General features: G+C 42.1%; 1 protein-coding gene across 1 annotated transcript; it reads left to right on the top strand.

The window, feature by feature from the left end:
• The first annotated feature begins 13097 nt into the window (after positions 1 to 13097).
• On the top strand, positions 13098 to 17620 carry LOC126722418 (glycine-rich cell wall structural protein-like). The gene is made up of 2 exons (XM_050425571.1): positions 13098 to 13150; positions 17104 to 17620. The coding sequence occupies exons 1-2, from the start codon at positions 13098 to 13100 to the stop codon at positions 17618 to 17620; spliced, it is 570 nt and encodes a 189-aa protein (XP_050281528.1).
• The last annotated feature ends 1211 nt before the right edge of the window (positions 17621 to 18831 follow it).

The raw sequence follows: 18831 nt of genomic DNA, 5'->3' as shown, positions 1-18831 counted from the left end.
AGGTTTGTCTTCAAGAAGGAGTCAGCACTACACACTCTTGAATGTTCCACTTGATCAAGTGCTTATGAAAATCAAGGATTACCCATCCTTGAAGTGGCTAGAGAAGATGAAGGGAGATCCTAATAAGCACAATAAGAACAAGTATTGCCGCTTCCACAGGGACCACGGGCATGACACAGACGAGTGCTATGTCTTAAAGTAGCAGATAGAGAATCTTATCAGGCATGGAAAGTTGAGGAATTTTCTTGGACGAGATCATAAAGACGAGAAGTTGAAAGGAAAGGTAGAAGAACCATCACGGCCCTCACTTGGAGAAATAAGAGTTATTGTAGGAGGAACTTCAACAGGGCAATCTTCCAAGTCAAGAAAGACATACTTGAAGGTGGTGCAGAATGTCCAACTCTCTGGACGACCACCAAGGACGAGGGGGGCAGACGAGTAGAATGAAGAGCAACTTTGTCTTAACCTCGATCTAATAGACGAGGTAAGGATGGATGTAGAGCAGAGGACAACAAGATATAAAAATCTTATGGCTAGACAATATGATGCAATGGTGAAACCTAGGTGTTTCAACATTAAGGACCTCGTCCTTAAAAGGGTCTCTTTGGCAACCAAAAACCCGGCTCATGGAAAACTAGGGCCTAACTGGGACAGACCCTACAGGGTTGTCAATTGCAAAAGACAAGGATCATACTACTTGGAAGCCCTAGACGGACAAAAGCTAGAGCACCCTTGGAATGTTGAACATCGAAGAAGATAGTATCAGTGAACGAAGTTGGAGTTATGTGTTACTTCCCTCATTTTTATTTATGTTTATTGCTAGTACTATATGTTTTTAATATTTTAATTCCCTAAAAAGTGCATTAGTTTCCAACTTCTACGCTGTCTATGGACGAAATTGTGATGGACGAAGTCATGGACTTAGTCTATTTGTACATAAGTATTTTTAATTCCCTAAAGGCACTAGCTTCTAAGCATGTGCCATGCTTGTGGACGATGTTTATATTGTATATATACAGTTTGGATTCCCAATGTATACAATGTTGTGAATTCCTAAATTTCATGTTGTTTTCATTCAAACTAATCCACAAGAAGGCTAAAAGCCCAAGACGAGTAAAATCTCTGGACGCAGGGATGTAACGTCTACAAGCTTTCCTTAAAATAAGGATAAAGCAAAGAAAAATAAACCTAAGGTATATTCGTCTAATTAATGGACGAGGTAAAACCTAAGGTATATTTGTCTAACCAATGGACGAGGAAAAATATGCACGTAAAAATATTCAAAATCCATGGATGAATTTGACCAGCTAAACAGTCCAATCTTTGGACGAGTAAATGCTGGCAACATCTTGCCCAAAGACGAGTAAAGGACCGTCCAGCCTATGGATGAGGGATAATGCAAGCTATAAGTCAAATCTATGGACGAATAAAGCTAGCGAAAGAAATACCATTCATAGACAAGTTATACTTGTAAAATTTAAAGAATGGTAAAAGTGTTGAACATAAAAAATTATTCTAACATGGACGAGCTAAATGCCTTCATGAGTGGACGGACCACACTTGAAAACCATAAAAAAACGACATGGACGATGTAAACAAAGGAAATTCGTTCATATAGTTAAGAGGAGATAAAATGTCTTATAAGTGGATGGACCACACCAAAAACCATAGAAATAACATGGACGATGTAAACAAGGGAAAATTCGTTCATACATAAAGCATATAACATATTCAACACCAAATGAAGAATGAAAATGGAAGTAAATATTCATTCATAAAACATAAAAAGAGTAGACGACCATCATCCAAAAACCCTTAAATTGTACATGCCAATAAAGGCAGTTGTATCTGTTATCATACATCCATACATTTGGACGAGAAGACTGTAATTAGATAAAACTTAAAATAAGCCCCCCCAAAAAAAGAAAAAAAGAAGAAAAAAGGGCACCATGAACAATATATAAAAACAAAGTTAAATTGAAGATTACTTTGATAAACCACTGAGAGCATCCCCAGACTTTGGATCATCCTTGGAAGGCTCAGTAGAGGCATCGTCCATGATATTTACATCCTCAGAGCTCGTCTGAAGCAAAGAACTCTCAGCAGAAATTGGAACCTTGAAGACATTAAAGTCCATCTTAGGATAGGCTTCCTTAGCATCGAAGTGAAAGTCCTCGTAGCCAGCAGCATATTGCTCGTCCAGACGCCTAGTGAACTCGTTAGACATTTTGAAGGCTTCGATTGCTTTGTCCATTGCTTTCTCTAAGGACGAGGATAACTCGGCATTTTCCTTTATGGTGACCAACACGAGTCTCCTTAAGCTCCTCAACTTGATTCCCCAGCTCCCTCTCTACTTCCAGAAGACAAGTAAGCTCCTCGCCAAGCCTGATCCTCTCTCCCTTTTTCAGACGAAGCTCGTCCTCCAACTCGTTCTTTTTTGCCAGAACCTTAACATCGTCACTCAACTCCCTAGCCTGCTAGGACGTAGCATAAAACTTTTCCATTGCCTGACATAGGAATGGACGAGGAAGAGTTAAAAATTCTCCTAAAAAAAAAAATCAATCAACAAAGAAAATGCATGGCCTTCGTCTAACACCAAGATAGGAGGAGCCTCAACAAGAGTTGAAGGATGAGTCTTGCGAGGAGGTCTACCAACAAAAGGATGAAGAGCTTCAGTCTGGATGGCTGAAGGAGGAACTTCAGAAGAGGCCAAGTTCACAGCCAGTCCGTCCAGGTATGCCATCGCATCTTTGGATTTGGGGGCCTTGTACGAGGGGGTAATAGAAGGGGGCTTGTTAGTTCTGACCTTCTTCAGATGTCGACGACTAGTAAGGTTTCTAAGGTCCACATCAATGGAGATACCCTTCCTCTTCCAAGCATGAGGTTGGATGGTGGGGCTCTAGACGACCAAAGGAACTAGTTTGTCCTAGAGAACTTGGACTTCCTCCTCAATCCAATTGGCAACATTCTTACCCTTGTTCTCCTTCATGGTGACTAGTCCTATACTGGAGAAAGCATGAAGAATTGGACGACTAAAAAAAATAAAAATAAAAAATTTTGAAAGACGACTCTTACTTCGATGAGTGGTCTCCTCGTGAATGATATTCTCCTTAGTGGGCACAAGACGACGAAGCGTTGCCAAATTATGGAAGGACCTATCAAGATAACTGCGAGCTTTTTCTATAGTCGTCTAAGTGTGGACGAGTAACAACTGCATGGACGAGAAGAATTTTTAGATGAGGGAAAGAGCAAATGAAAAGATGAAGTAACTTCAAAGAAAACATACCCTTAGGACGAAGACGACCTAAAGCACTGGTAAAAGGAGGGAACAGAGTTCTATTTACATCAATTGGGTCCCCAGCCCAATTTCCAAAGACGAAGAAAAATTTCGTCTTCCGTAACCTATTAGAAGAACTACGACCCCTAATCAACTATAGATGACATTCTCCTACTCGTCTTAAGAAGGAGTCTTGGATGATTCAGCCCTCTTTGACGAGCTAGCTCTAGAACTGGAAGTTACCCTCCGCCTCATCTCTTCCTGGAAGACCTCCAAAGGAACTCCAAGAGCCCCGGACGAATAATGCTCGTCTTGGGAACTAAAGCTACTACTACTACTCTTGGTGCTACCGCTACTTCCATTGGACTCATCCTAATACTCGTCTATCGCTCTCACAGTACTACCACTAGATGAAGACATGATAGGAAAAATACAGAATTTTCTAAGGCAAACCTAAGGATGAAGAAAAAGAAGAAGTACCTAACGAAAGTCTAAGGACAAGAATGACTAGACAAGGCTCCAGGACAAGATGGCAGAGGAAAATATCAGAAAAATGAGAGGGCAAGAGAGAGATTGTACCAATTTATAGGCACCAAGTCAATGGGTTGATGTGGACCAACCAGAAGCTGACATGTGGCAATCTCCTCAGTAAACGAATCGACATAATACGTTGACCAATGAGATCATAACATGTAGCACAATCTAAGGTGTCAAAAATCGACAACAACAATGACACCACGTGGCATGCCAATTGACTAATGAAACATCGACACATGCCAAAAATGAACAATGAACAAGAATTTTGCTACAGTGACTTAGACAACTCATGGACAAAGGGGGCAACTGATGGTGAACTAAAAATCGGACCATCTCCAGTTCGTCCATAGAGTCGTCCAAGACCAGAAGGGTTGTCTAAGACCATAAGGGTCGTCCAAGACCAGAGAGGTCGTCCATGACCAAAGAGGTCGTCCCTCTGGTCGTCCAAGACCAAAAGGGTCGTCCAAGACCACAAGGGTCGTCAAGGGTCGTCCAAGACCAGAAAGGTCGTCCAAGACCAGAAAGGTCGTCCATGACCAGGGAGGTCGTCCAAGACCAGAAGGGTTGTCCAAGACCAGAAGGGTCGTCCAAGACCCGGAAGGTCGTTCGGGTCATCCAAGACCCGGAAGGTCGTCCAAGACCAGAATGGTCGTCCAAGACCATAAGGGTCGTCCAAGACCAGAGAGGTCGTCCATGACCAGAGAGGTCGTCCATGACCAAAAGGGTCGTCCAAGACCACAAGGGTCGTCCAAGACCAGAAAGGTCGTCCATGACCAGGGAGGTCGTCCAAGACCAGAAGGATTGTCCACGACCAGAAGAGTCGTCCAAGACCAGAAGGGTCGTCCAAGACCCGGAAGGTCGTTCGGGTCATCCAAGACCCGGAAGGTTGTCCAAGACCAGAATGGTCGTCTAAGACCATAAGGGTCGTCCAAGACCAGAGAGGTCGTCCATGACCAGAGAGGTCGTCCAAGACCAAAAGGGTCGTCCAAGACCACAAGGGTCGTCCAAGACCAGAAAGGTCGTCCATGACCAGGGAGGTCGTCCAAGACCAGAAGGGTCGTCCACGACCAGAAGAGTCGTCCAAGACCAGAAGGGTCGTCCAAGACCCGGAAGGTCGTTCGGGTCATCCAAGACCCGGAAGGTCATCCAAGACCAGAATGGTCGTCCAAGACCAGAATGGTTGTCCAAGACCATAAGGGTCGTCCATGACCAGAGAGGTCGTCCATGACCAGAGAGGTCGTCCAAGACCAAAAGGGTCGTCCAAGACCAGAAAGGTCGTCCATGACCAGGGAGGTCGTCCAAGACCAGAAGGGTCGTCCACGACCAGAAGGATCGTCCACGACCAGAAGGGTCGTCCACGACCAGAAGGATCATCCAGGACCGGAAAGGTCATCCAAGACCATAAGGGTCGTCTAGCTTACGAAGTGACCTAGATGATCTCCCAACACTTAGGAAAAATTCCGAAGATGGATTTGTCTACACCAGCTTGTAATTCAGACCACGCGTTACTATTTTATCTTCTTCATCGCTATGGCAGTTATAGAAGATAAGATTTCTTATTCTAACTGCTATAGCGGTTGTGGGAGTTGAGTCTGAATCTTCGGAATCTCCATGAATATTGGGGCGGTTACTAAACAAGTAACCGCTATAAGGCCTACTATATAAAGACTCATCCATGCAAGATAAGAGGGAGGTTTTTTCACTATTACATAAAAGTTGGGAATTCCTGAGTTTCCAAAACACAAAGACTAACTTAAGCATCGGAGGGTTCTTGGCCGGTTCACCCCGGTCACCTTTGATCTTATGTTTGTTTCTTTTCAGGCCTTCCAAGCAACCATTAGCCCATTGAAGCCCGGAGCATTCAGTTGCCCCCTTTGTCCATGAACAATATATAAAAACAAAGTTAAATTGAAGATTACTTTGATAAACCACTGAGAGCATCCCCAGACTTTGGATCATCCTTGGAAGGCTCAGTAGAGGCATCGTCCATGATATTTACATCCTCAGAGCTCGTCTGAAGCAAAGAACTCTCAGCAGAAATTGGAACCTTGAAGACATTAAAGTCCATCTTAGGATAGGCTTCCTTAGCATCGAAGTGAAAGTCCTCGTAGCCAGCAGCATATTGCTCGTCCAGACGCCTAGTGAACTCGTTAGACATTTTGAAGGCTTCGATTGCTTTGTCCATTGCTTTCTCTAAGGACGAGGATAACTCGGCATTTTCCTTTATGGTGACCAACACGAGTCTCCTTAAGCTCCTCAACTTGATTCCCCAGCTCCCTCTCTACTTCCAGAAGACAAGTAAGCTCCTCGCCAAGCCTGATCCTCTCTCCCTTTTTCAGACGAAGCTCGTCCTCCAACTCGTTCTTTTTTGCCAGAACCTTAACATCGTCACTCAACTCCCTAGCCTGCTAGGACGTAGCATAAAACTTTTCCATTGCCTGACATAGGAATGGACGAGGAAGAGTTAAAAATTCTCCTAAAAAAAAAAATCAATCAACAAAGAAAATGCATGGCCTTCGTCTAACACCAAGATAGGAGGAGCCTCAACAAGAGTTGAAGGATGAGTCTTGCGAGGAGGTCTACCAACAAAAGGATGAAGAGCTTCAGTCTGGATGGCTGAAGGAGGAACTTCAGAAGAGGCCAAGTTCACAGCCAGTCCGTCCAGGTATGCCATCGCATCTTTGGATTTGGGGGCCTTGTACGAGGGGGTAATAGAAGGGGGCTTGTTAGTTCTGACCTTCTTCAGATGTCGACGACTAGTAAGGTTTCTAAGGTCCACATCAATGGAGATACCCTTCCTCTTCCAAGCATGAGGTTGGATGGTGGGGCTCTAGACGACCAAAGGAACTAGTTTGTCCTAGAGAACTTGGACTTCCTCCTCAATCCAATTGGCAACATTCTTACCCTTGTTCTCCTTCATGGTGACTAGTCCTATACTGGAGAAAGCATGAAGAATTGGACGACTAAAAAAAAATAAAAATAAAAAATTTTGAAAGACGACTCTTACTTCGATGAGTGGTCTCCTCGTGAATGATATTCTCCTTAGTGGGCACAAGACGACGAAGCGTTGCCAAATTATGGAAGGACCTATCAAGATAACTGCGAGCTTTTTCTATAGTCGTCTAAGTGTGGACGAGTAACAACTGCATGGACGAGAAGAATTTTTAGATGAGGGAAAGAGCAAATGAAAAGATGAAGTAACTTCAAAGAAAACATACCCTTAGGACGAAGACGACCTAAAGCACTGGTAAAAGGAGGGAACAGAGTTCTATTTACATCAATTGGGTCCCCAGCCCAATTTCCAAAGACGAAGAAAAATTTCGTCTTCCGTAACCTATTAGAAGAACTACGACCCCTAATCAACTATAGATGACATTCTCCTACTCGTCTTAAGAAGGAGTCTTGGATGATTCAGCCCTCTTTGACGAGCTAGCTCTAGAACTGGAAGTTACCCTCCGCCTCATCTCTTCCTGGAAGACCTCCAAAGGAACTCCAAGAGCCCCGGACGAATAATGCTCGTCTTGGGAACTAAAGCTACTACTACTACTCTTGGTGCTACCGCTACTTCCATTGGACTCATCCTAATACTCGTCTATCGCTCTCACAGTACTACCACTAGATGAAGACATGATAGGAAAAATACAGAATTTTCTAAGGCAAACCTAAGGATGAAGAAAAAGAAGAAGTACCTAACGAAAGTCTAAGGACAAGAATGACTAGACAAGGCTCCAGGACAAGATGGCAGAGGAAAATATCAGAAAAATGAGAGGGCAAGAGAGAGATTGTACCAATTTATAGGCACCAAGTCAATGGGTTGATGTGGACCAACCAGAAGCTGACATGTGGCAATCTCCTCAGTAAACGAATCGACATAATACGTTGACCAATGAGATCATAACATGTAGCACAATCTAAGGTGTCAAAAATCGACAACAACAATGACACCACGTGGCATGCCAATTGACTAATGAAACATCGACACATGCCAAAAATGAACAATGAACAAGAATTTTGCTACAGTGACTTAGACAACTCATGGACAAAGGGGGCAACTGATGGTGAACTAAAAATCGGACCATCTCCAGTTCGTCCATAGAGTCGTCCAAGACCAGAAGGGTTGTCTAAGACCATAAGGGTCGTCCAAGACCAGAGAGGTCGTCCATGACCAAAGAGGTCGTCCCTCTGGTCGTCCAAGACCAAAAGGGTCGTCCAAGACCACAAGGGTCGTCAAGGGTCGTCCAAGACCAGAAAGGTCGTCCAAGACCAGAAAGGTCGTCCATGACCAGGGAGGTCGTCCAAGACCAGAAGGGTTGTCCAAGACCAGAAGGGTCGTCCAAGACCCGGAAGGTCGTTCGGGTCATCCAAGACCCGGAAGGTCGTCCAAGACCAGAATGGTCGTCCAAGACCATAAGGGTCGTCCAAGACCAGAGAGGTCGTCCATGACCAGAGAGGTCGTCCATGACCAAAAGGGTCGTCCAAGACCACAAGGGTCGTCCAAGACCAGAAAGGTCGTCCATGACCAGGGAGGTCGTCCAAGACCAGAAGGATTGTCCACGACCAGAAGAGTCGTCCAAGACCAGAAGGGTCGTCCAAGACCCGGAAGGTCGTTCGGGTCATCCAAGACCCGGAAGGTTGTCCAAGACCAGAATGGTCGTCTAAGACCATAAGGGTCGTCCAAGACCAGAGAGGTCGTCCATGACCAGAGAGGTCGTCCAAGACCAAAAGGGTCGTCCAAGACCACAAGGGTCGTCCAAGACCAGAAAGGTCGTCCATGACCAGGGAGGTCGTCCAAGACCAGAAGGGTCGTCCACGACCAGAAGAGTCGTCCAAGACCAGAAGGGTCGTCCAAGACCCGGAAGGTCGTTCGGGTCATCCAAGACCCGGAAGGTCATCCAAGACCAGAATGGTCGTCCAAGACCAGAATGGTTGTCCAAGACCATAAGGGTCGTCCATGACCAGAGAGGTCGTCCATGACCAGAGAGGTCGTCCAAGACCAAAAGGGTCGTCCAAGACCAGAAAGGTCGTCCATGACCAGGGAGGTCGTCCAAGACCAGAAGGGTCGTCCACGACCAGAAGGATCGTCCACGACCAGAAGGGTCGTCCACGACCAGAAGGATCATCCAGGACCGGAAAGGTCATCCAAGACCATAAGGGTCGTCTAGCTTACGAAGTGACCTAGATGATCTCCCAACACTTAGGAAAAATTCCGAAGATGGATTTGTCTACACCAGCTTGTAATTCAGACCACGCGTTACTATTTTATCTTCTTCATCGCTATGGCAGTTATAGAAGATAAGATTTCTTATTCTAACTGCTATAGCGGTTGTGGGAGTTGAGTCTGAATCTTCGGAATCTCCATGAATATTGGGGCGGTTACTAAACAAGTAACCGCTATAAGGCCTACTATATAAAGACTCATCCATGCAAGATAAGAGGGAGGTTTTTTCACTATTACATAAAAGTTGGGAATTCCTGAGTTTCCAAAACACAAAGACTAACTTAAGCATCGGAGGGTTCTTGGCCGGTTCACCCCGGTCACCTTTGATCTTATGTTTGTTTCTTTTCAGGCCTTCCAAGCAACCATTAGCCCATTGAAGCCCGGAGCATTCAGCCTACTGATTTTCTGTGCATCATCAGTTGGCGCCGTCTGTGGGAAAGTTAAATTTGTATTTTGCAATTTATCTTTCTTAGACAAAAGGCTGTATGGTCCGGACAAGGTCAATGGCCACTAGTCCAGGCCACCAGGAGAGTGGGAACGCTTCCAGCCACCCCAATGCTCACCAGTCAGCACCTATCATGCAACCGCCTTCTGTCCCACAAATACAGTCCATGGCAGCCGCCATGGCGTCAAAATCAAGAACTGACCCAGGAGATCAACCAAACGAGGCAACGTCATGAATGGTGCGCAAGAGGGCAAGCTTAGAGTCAAGAAGTTAGAGAAGGAGAAAATATTATTCCCCTTTCATAGCTTCCATCAATAGTTATCCCTTGCCTTCCAAGTTCAAGATGCCTTCCTTGGATTCGTATGATGGAACACGTGACTCGTGTGATCACATTGCAACCTTCAAGACCACAATGCACCTTCAAGGAGTTCCAAATGAGATAATGTGTAGGGTCTTCCTAACCACCCTTAAGGGGCCAGCATGAGTGTGGATCAGTAAAATACCTCCGGATACTGTTGGTTCTTTCGAGGAGTTAAATAAGTTGTTCGTCAACAACTTTATTGGAGGACAAAGGCATAAACGCTTCTAGTCCAGCCTGTTGACTATAGAACAAGGAGAAAATGAGAGCTTGTGGTCCTTCATCACTCGCTTCAACAGGGAAGTCCTGATGGTAGACGAGATGGATGACATGTTGCTGTTGGTAGCCTTCCACAATGGAGTTAGTTCGAATGTATTCATCCATAAGCTTTATGATCAGGAACCACAAACCATGGCTGAACTCGTCCATTCAGCCCAAAACTTCATGAATGCAGAGGGTGCAATCATTGCCAAGAAGAGGAAGAGAGCAGAGCGAATGGAAGCTGATCTCCCATGCCATCCTGACCAAGGCTCTCGTCCAAAAAAGGCCCGGATGGGAGAGAAGAAAAACAACAAGAAGGCAGGTTTGTCTTCAAGAAGGAGTCAGCACTACACACTCTTGAATGTTCCACTTGATCAAGTGCTTATGAAAATCAAGGATTACCCATCCTTGAAGTGGCTAGAGAAGATGAAGGGAGATCCTAATAAGCACAATAAGAACAAGTATTGCCGCTTCCACAGGGACCACGGGCATGACACAGACGAGTGCTATGTCTTAAAGTAGCAGATAGAGAATCTTATCAGGCATGGAAAGTTGAGGAATTTTCTTGGACGAGATCATAAAGACGAGAAGTTGAAAGGAAAGGTAGAAGAACCATCACGGCCCTCACTTGGAGAAATAAGAGTTATTGTAGGAGGAACTTCAACAGGGCAATCTTCCAAGTCAAGAAAGACATACTTGAAGGTGGTGCAGAATGTCCAACTCTCTGGACGACCACCAAGGACGAGGGGGGCAGACGAGTAGAATGAAGAGCAACTTTGTCTTAACCTCGATCTAATAGACGAGGTAAGGATGGATGTAGAGCAGAGGACAACAAGATATAAAAATCTTATGGCTAGACAATATGATGCAATGGTGAAACCTAGGTGTTTCAACATTAAGGACCTCGTCCTTAAAAGGGTCTCTTTGGCAACCAAAAACCCGGCTCATGGAAAACTAGGGCCTAACTGGGACAGACCCTACAGGGTTGTCAATTGCAAAAGACAAGGATCATACTACTTGGAAGCCCTAGACGGACAAAAGCTAGAGCACCCTTGGAATGTTGAACATCGAAGAAGATAGTATCAGTGAACGAAGTTGGAGTTATGTGTTACTTCCCTCATTTTTATTTATGTTTATTGCTAGTACTATATGTTTTTAATATTTTAATTCCCTAAAAAGTGCATTAGTTTCCAACTTCTACGCTGTCTATGGACGAAATTGTGATGGACGAAGTCATGGACTTAGTCTATTTGTACATAAGTATTTTTAATTCCCTAAAGGCACTAGCTTCTAAGCATGTGCCATGCTTGTGGACGATGTTTATATTGTATATATACAGTTTGGATTCCCAATGTATACAATGTTGTGAATTCCTAAATTTCATGTTGTTTTCATTCAAACTAATCCACAAGAAGGCTAAAAGCCCAAGACGAGTAAAATCTCTGGACGCAGGGATGTAACGTCTACAAGCTTTCCTTAAAATAAGGATAAAGCAAAGAAAAATAAACCTAAGGTATATTCGTCTAATTAATGGACGAGGTAAAACCTAAGGTATATTTGTCTAACCAATGGACGAGGAAAAATATGCACGTAAAAATATTCAAAATCCATGGATGAATTTGACCAGCTAAACAGTCCAATCTTTGGACGAGTAAATGCTGGCAACATCTTGCCCAAAGACGAGTAAAGGACCGTCCAGCCTATGGATGAGGGATAATGCAAGCTATAAGTCAAATCTATGGACGAATAAAGCTAGCGAAAGAAATACCATTCATAGACAAGTTATACTTGTAAAATTTAAAGAATGGTAAAAGTGTTGAACATAAAAAATTATTCTAACATGGACGAGCTAAATGCCTTCATGAGTGGACGGACCACACTTGAAAACCATAAAAAAACGACATGGACGATGTAAACAAAGGAAATTCGTTCATATAGTTAAGAGGAGATAAAATGTCTTATAAGTGGATGGACCACACCAAAAACCATAGAAATAACATGGACGATGTAAACAAGGGAAAATTCGTTCATACATAAAGCATATAACATATTCAACACCAAATGAAGAATGAAAATGGAAGTAAATATTCATTCATAAAACATAAAAAGAGTAGACGACCATCATCCAAAAACCCTTAAATTGTACATGCCAATAAAGGCAGTTGTATCTGTTATCATACATCCATACATTTGGACGAGAAGACTGTAATTAGATAAAACTTAAAATAAGCCCCCCCAAAAAAAGAAAAAAAGAAGAAAAAAGGGCACCATGAACAATATATAAAAACAAAGTTAAATTGAAGATTACTTTGATAAACCACTGAGAGCATCCCCAGACTTTGGATCATCCTTGGAAGGCTCAGTAGAGGCATCGTCCATGATATTTACATCCTCAGAGCTCGTCTGAAGCAAAGAACTCTCAGCAGAAATTGGAACCTTGAAGACATTAAAGTCCATCTTAGGATAGGCTTCCTTAGCATCGAAGTGAAAGTCCTCGTAGCCAGCAGCATATTGCTCGTCCAGACGCCTAGTGAACTCGTTAGACATTTTGAAGGCTTCGATTGCTTTGTCCATTGCTTTCTCTAAGGACGAGGATAACTCGGCATTTTCCTTTATGGTGACCAACACGAGTCTCCTTAAGCTCCTCAACTTGATTCCCCAGCTCCCTCTCTACTTCCAGAAGACAAGTAAGCTCCTCGCCAAGCCTGATCCTCTCTCCCTTTTTCAGACGAAGCTCGTCCTCCAACTCGTTCTTTTTTGCCAGAACCTTAACATCGTCACTCAACTCCCTAGCCTGCTAGGACGTAGCATAAAACTTTTCCATTGCCTGACATAGGAATGGACGAGGAAGAGTTAAAAATTCTCCTAAAAAAAAAAATCAATCAACAAAGAAAATGCATGGCCTTCGTCTAACACCAAGATAGGAGGAGCCTCAACAAGAGTTGAAGGATGAGTCTTGCGAGGAGGTCTACCAACAAAAGGATGAAGAGCTTCAGTCTGGATGGCTGAAGGAGGAACTTCAGAAGAGGCCAAGTTCACAGCCAGTCCGTCCAGGTATGCCATCGCATCTTTGGATTTGGGGGCCTTGTACGAGGGGGTAATAGAAGGGGGCTTGTTAGTTCTGACCTTCTTCAGATGTCGACGACTAGTAAGGTTTCTAAGGTCCACATCAATGGAGATACCCTTCCTCTTCCAAGCATGAGGTTGGATGGTGGGGCTCTAGACGACCAAAGGAACTAGTTTGTCCTAGAGAACTTGGACTTCCTCCTCAATCCAATTGGCAACATTCTTACCCTTGTTCTCCTTCATGGTGACTAGTCCTATACTGGAGAAAGCATGAAGAATTGGACGACTAAAAAAAATAAAAATAAAAAATTTTGAAAGACGACTCTTACTTCGATGAGTGGTCTCCTCGTGAATGATATTCTCCTTAGTGGGCACAAGACGACGAAGCGTTGCCAAATTATGGAAGGACCTATCAAGATAACTGCGAGCTTTTTCTATAGTCGTCTAAGTGTGGACGAGTAACAACTGCATGGACGAGAAGAATTTTTAGATGAGGGAAAGAGCAAATGAAAAGATGAAGTAACTTCAAAGAAAACATACCCTTAGGACGAAGACGACCTAAAGCACTGGTAAAAGGAGGGAACAGAGTTCTATTTACATCAATTGGGTCCCCAGCCCAATTTCCAAAGACGAAGAAAAATTTCGTCTTCCGTAACCTATTAGAAGAACTACGACCCCTAATCAACTATAGATGACATTCTCCTACTCGTCTTAAGAAGGAGTCTTGGATGATTCAGCCCTCTTTGACGAGCTAGCTCTAGAACTGGAAGTTACCCTCCGCCTCATCTCTTCCTGGAAGACCTCCAAAGGAACTCCAAGAGCCCCGGACGAATAATGCTCGTCTTGGGAACTAAAGCTACTACTACTACTCTTGGTGCTACCGCTACTTCCATTGGACTCATCCTAATACTCGTCTATCGCTCTCACAGTACTACCACTAGATGAAGACATGATAGGAAAAATACAGAATTTTCTAAGGCAAACCTAAGGATGAAGAAAAAGAAGAAGTACCTAACGAAAGTCTAAGGACAAGAATGACTAGACAAGGCTCCAGGACAAGATGGCAGAGGAAAATATCAGAAAAATGAGAGGGCAAGAGAGAGATTGTACCAATTTATAGGCACCAAGTCAATGGGTTGATGTGGACCAACCAGAAGCTGACATGTGGCAATCTCCTCAGTAAACGAATCGACATAATACGTTGACCAATGAGATCATAACATGTAGCACAATCTAAGGTGTCAAAAATCGACAACAACAATGACACCACGTGGCATGCCAATTGACTAATGAAACATCGACACATGCCAAAAATGAACAATGAACAAGAATTTTGCTACAGTGACTTAGACAACTCATGGACAAAGGGGGCAACTGATGGTGAACTAAAAATCGGACCATCTCCAGTTCGTCCATAGAGTCGTCCAAGACCAGAAGGGTTGTCTAAGACCATAAGGGTCGTCCAAGACCAGAGAGGTCGTCCATGACCAAAGAGGTCGTCCCTCTGGTCGTCCAAGACCAAAAGGGTCGTCCAAGACCACAAGGGTCGTCAAGGGTCGTCCAAGACCAGAAAGGTCGTCCAAGACCAGAAAGGTCGTCCATGACCAGGGAGGTCGTCCAAGACCAGAAGGGTTGTCCAAGACCAGAAGGGTCGTCCAAGACCCGGAAGGTCGTTCGGGTCATCCAAGACCCGGAAGGTCGTCCAAGACCAGAATGGTTGTCCAAGACCATAAGGGTCGTCCATGACCAGAGAGGTCGTCCATGACCAGAGAGGTCGTCCAAGACCAAAAGGGTCGTCCAAGACCAGAAAGGTCGTCCATGACCAGGGAGGTCGTCCAAGACCAGAAGGGTCGTCCACGACCAGAAGGATCGTCCACGACCAGAAGGGTCGTCCACGACCAGAAGGATCATCCAGGACCGGAAAGGTCATCCAAGACCATAAGGGTCGTCTAGCTTACGAAGTGACCTAGATGATCTCCCAACACTTAGGAAAAATTCCGAAGATGGATTTGTCTACACCAGCTTGTAATTCAGACCACGCGTTACTATTTTATCTTCTTCATCGCTATGGCAGTTATAGAAGATAAGATTTCTTATTCTAACTGCTATAGCGGTTGTGGGAGTTGAGTCTGAATCTTCGGAATCTCCATGAATATTGGGGCGGTTACTAAACAAGTAACCGCTATAAGGCCTACTATATAAAGACTCATCCATGCAAGATAAGAGGGAGGTTTTTTCACTATTACATAAAAGTTGGGAATTCCTGAGTTTCCAAAACACAAAGACTAACTTAAGCATCGGAGGGTTCTTGGCCGGTTCACCCCGGTCACCTTTGATCTTATGTTTGTTTCTTTTCAGGCCTTCCAAGCAACCATTAGCCCATTGAAGCCCGGAGCATTCAGCCTACTGATTTTCTGTGCATCATCATATATATATATATATATATATGTTCTAGTTGGTTTGTTGTTATGATTCCTCTCTTGAATCTCAAAACCTGCTAATTATCAAAGATATTTTTAAACTAAAAACTTATCTGAATTTTTCAGATTTGATTATTTAAATTAAAAACTAATCTATATTATCATTAAATATGGATCTAATTTTTTTAACTCCCAAAAATGATCTGTATTTTCATTAAATACAGATCTAATTTTTTTAACTTTAAAAACTGATATGTATTTTCATTAAATACATATATGATTTTTTAAACATATAAAACTGATCTGTATTTTCATTAAATACAGATCTGATTTTTTTAAACACATAAAGTTGATTTGTATCAGATCTAGTTTTTTTAACTCTCAAAATTGATATGTATTTTCATTAAATGAAGATCTGATTTTTTATTCTCAAAACTGATTTGTATTTTCACTAAATATAGATTTGATTTTTTTAAGGAAAATTTTCTTTGACACAAAAATTCAAATTTTGAAATTTAAGAGAGAAGTCAAAAGTTGAGATGATTTTTGATTGATGAATGTAACATAGATTTATCTCATGAGTGTAATTCCTCTTGTAAAAAAGTCTTTTTCTTATTTTATTCATAAAAAAAAGATCTGATTTTTTCTACAAATCAAGATTTTCTTATTCACAAAACATATCTGATTTTTCTCAATGAAAATCACCATTTTTTACTTTGCCCCAAAACATATTTGATATTTTTTAGCAAAAACATTGTTCTTTATTTTATAAAAAAACAAATCTGATTTTCTTTATAAAACTAATATATATATATATATATATATATATATTATCTACACAAAAACAGATTTGAATTCTTTTTTAATGAATCAAATCAATTTTCTTTACTTACAAAAAAAGATCTGAATTTTTCCTAAAGAAAAGGATACATTCATAATATAAATTCACTTGAATTAATTTCAGTCAATGTTTGTCATATATATGCAACATATCATTCACATCATGCAAAAAAGGTATATTGGTCATTAGAGTCTAGAAAACCAAACTCTATCTGGGTGGAATGGGTGCCTAACATGTTCCCATTCCATAACCTCGCCTTCAAACTTAGTTCTTTTGGATAGGTAGACCTATGCTTTGTCTTTCTTTTTTATCTTTGGGTAGATTATAACGAGGACTCAAAACCTTGTAAGATTCAATTTGCCAAGATTGTATTTATCATTATTTAATCAATGACAATGAAGCATTTTGATCATGTATTTTTTTCATTTAGTTTTTTCTTAAATTTTTGTATAAAAAAATAAGTGATGACTCCACACCACTGATCCAAAAAGAGAGGTGCCCCTTAAAAGTACCCAAATCTCTTTTTTGAGGGCACCCCAATTTTGGCAGTCTGTCATAGGTGGCATTGGAGGAGGCCCAAGTGGTGGTGCAAGCAAAGGGGTAGTTGGTGCTATGCTTGGAGTTGTTGGTGGAGGCGCAAATGGTGGCATCGGATGAGGCCTAGGCGGTGGTGCAAGCAGAGGCGTAATAGGTGCAGTGCCTAGAATTGATGGTGGAGGCGCAAATGGTGGCATTGGAGGCCTAGGCAGTGGTTCATGCAAAGGCATAGCTGGTGCTGTGTCAGGAGTTGTTGGTGGAGGCGTAAAAGGTGGCATCAAAGGAGGCCCAAACAGTGATGCAAGTAGTGGTGTAGTTGGTGCTATGCCTGGAGTTGTTGGTGGAGGTGTAAAAGGTGGCATTGGAGGAGGCCTAGGAAGTGGTGCAAACGAAGACGTAGCTGGTGCTATGCCTGGAGTTATTAGAGGAGGCGTAAACAACGGCATTAGAGGAGGCCCAGATGGTGGTGCAAGTGGAGGTGTAGTTGGTGTTATGCCTAGAGTTGTTGGTGGAGGCACAAATGGCGGCATCATAAGAGGCACAGGTGGTGGTGCCGACATTGGAGGAGGTGCTAATGGTAGTGCAGGTGGACGAACAAGCATTGGAGGAGGAGCAAGTGGTGGTGTAGGTGGAGGGGTTGCAGGTGGTGGTATATTCTAAAATTCCAAATCTTTCAGAGTCATTGTAACCGTACAGTATAGGACATGCATGCATGCCCATAAATATGACTTCACTAAACAATAAAATGTTTGTTTCCAATGATGTGGAGATAATGATAATAATAAGAAGATGAAAAATAAAATAAAATTGACTTTCAGAATTATGAGGTGGTTTCATTTTGGTTTAAGAAATTTAAATTTTATTACTTTACTTATTTTTTATATATATATATATATTTTAATTTTGATTTTGTTTTCAACATCATTCACAAACCAATTTATACTAACGAGTGGATCACTAACATTTTACATTTGAAATTAGAGAAGTGCTAAATTCACAACATTTTTACAACAAATTACATGTGATAAATTGTTATTGGTTCTAATTTAAATCCACAAATTAAATTACTTTTTTGTCCACTTATAACAACTAATAACAACCTACCACATAGAATTTGTTGAAAATGTACTGTGAAAATGTTGTTTATATAGTATTTCTCTTGAAATTAACATTACGTAACTTAATATTAGAAGCTAATGTGTGCTATGGGTTCCAGTTAACTCAACTGGTAAAGTCTCTGATGGTTGAGTTACACTAAAAATTAATTGGTATATTGGTTTGATAATAGATATTTATTATCAGGAGTGAATGTAATAGGTTGAAACTCTAAAAAAAAAAAAAAAAAAAAGAAAAAAAAGAGAGAAGAAGCTGATGTGTGCTAATTGGCAGCTAATACCAAATCATTGGCTTATTATGTGACTTAAATAACCATGTCGATGGCAACATTGGTATCTCTCTCTGTCTTTTCCCGTCTCCCTCCTCTCTCCCCTTCCTTTTCTGTTTTCTGTAACCACTAGGTTTCGAATCTTTCGATCTCGTTTTAGTGAACTAAGCTCACATTCGATCTAGTTGCTTCTCTGCCTCAGTGGGACAATTTTTTAAAGTTCCATATCTTTCACCTTATTCCGTTTTCCATAGTCCATACTACATTTCCTAAATTTCATCTATTGATATGAAACCCCATAATCCTCCCAGTTTATATATATATATATATAAACTTGAAGTTTCCTTTGCCTGACTAATCAACAATGATGGTATTTGGATCCAATATAATCTACAGCTCTACACGTTGAAGTAAAGTAATAACAAATGTATGAAAAAAATCGGATATATTACATTTTTTGCATTTGAATTGTTTGATATTATACACT

Source organism: Quercus robur, chromosome 4, assembly GCF_932294415.1.
Source record: "Quercus robur chromosome 4, dhQueRobu3.1, whole genome shotgun sequence".
NCBI lineage: Eukaryota > Viridiplantae > Streptophyta > Magnoliopsida > Fagales > Fagaceae > Quercus > Quercus robur.
Note: the sequence above shows the minus strand (reverse complement) of the source record. Positions and strands in the feature narration are given on the sequence as shown.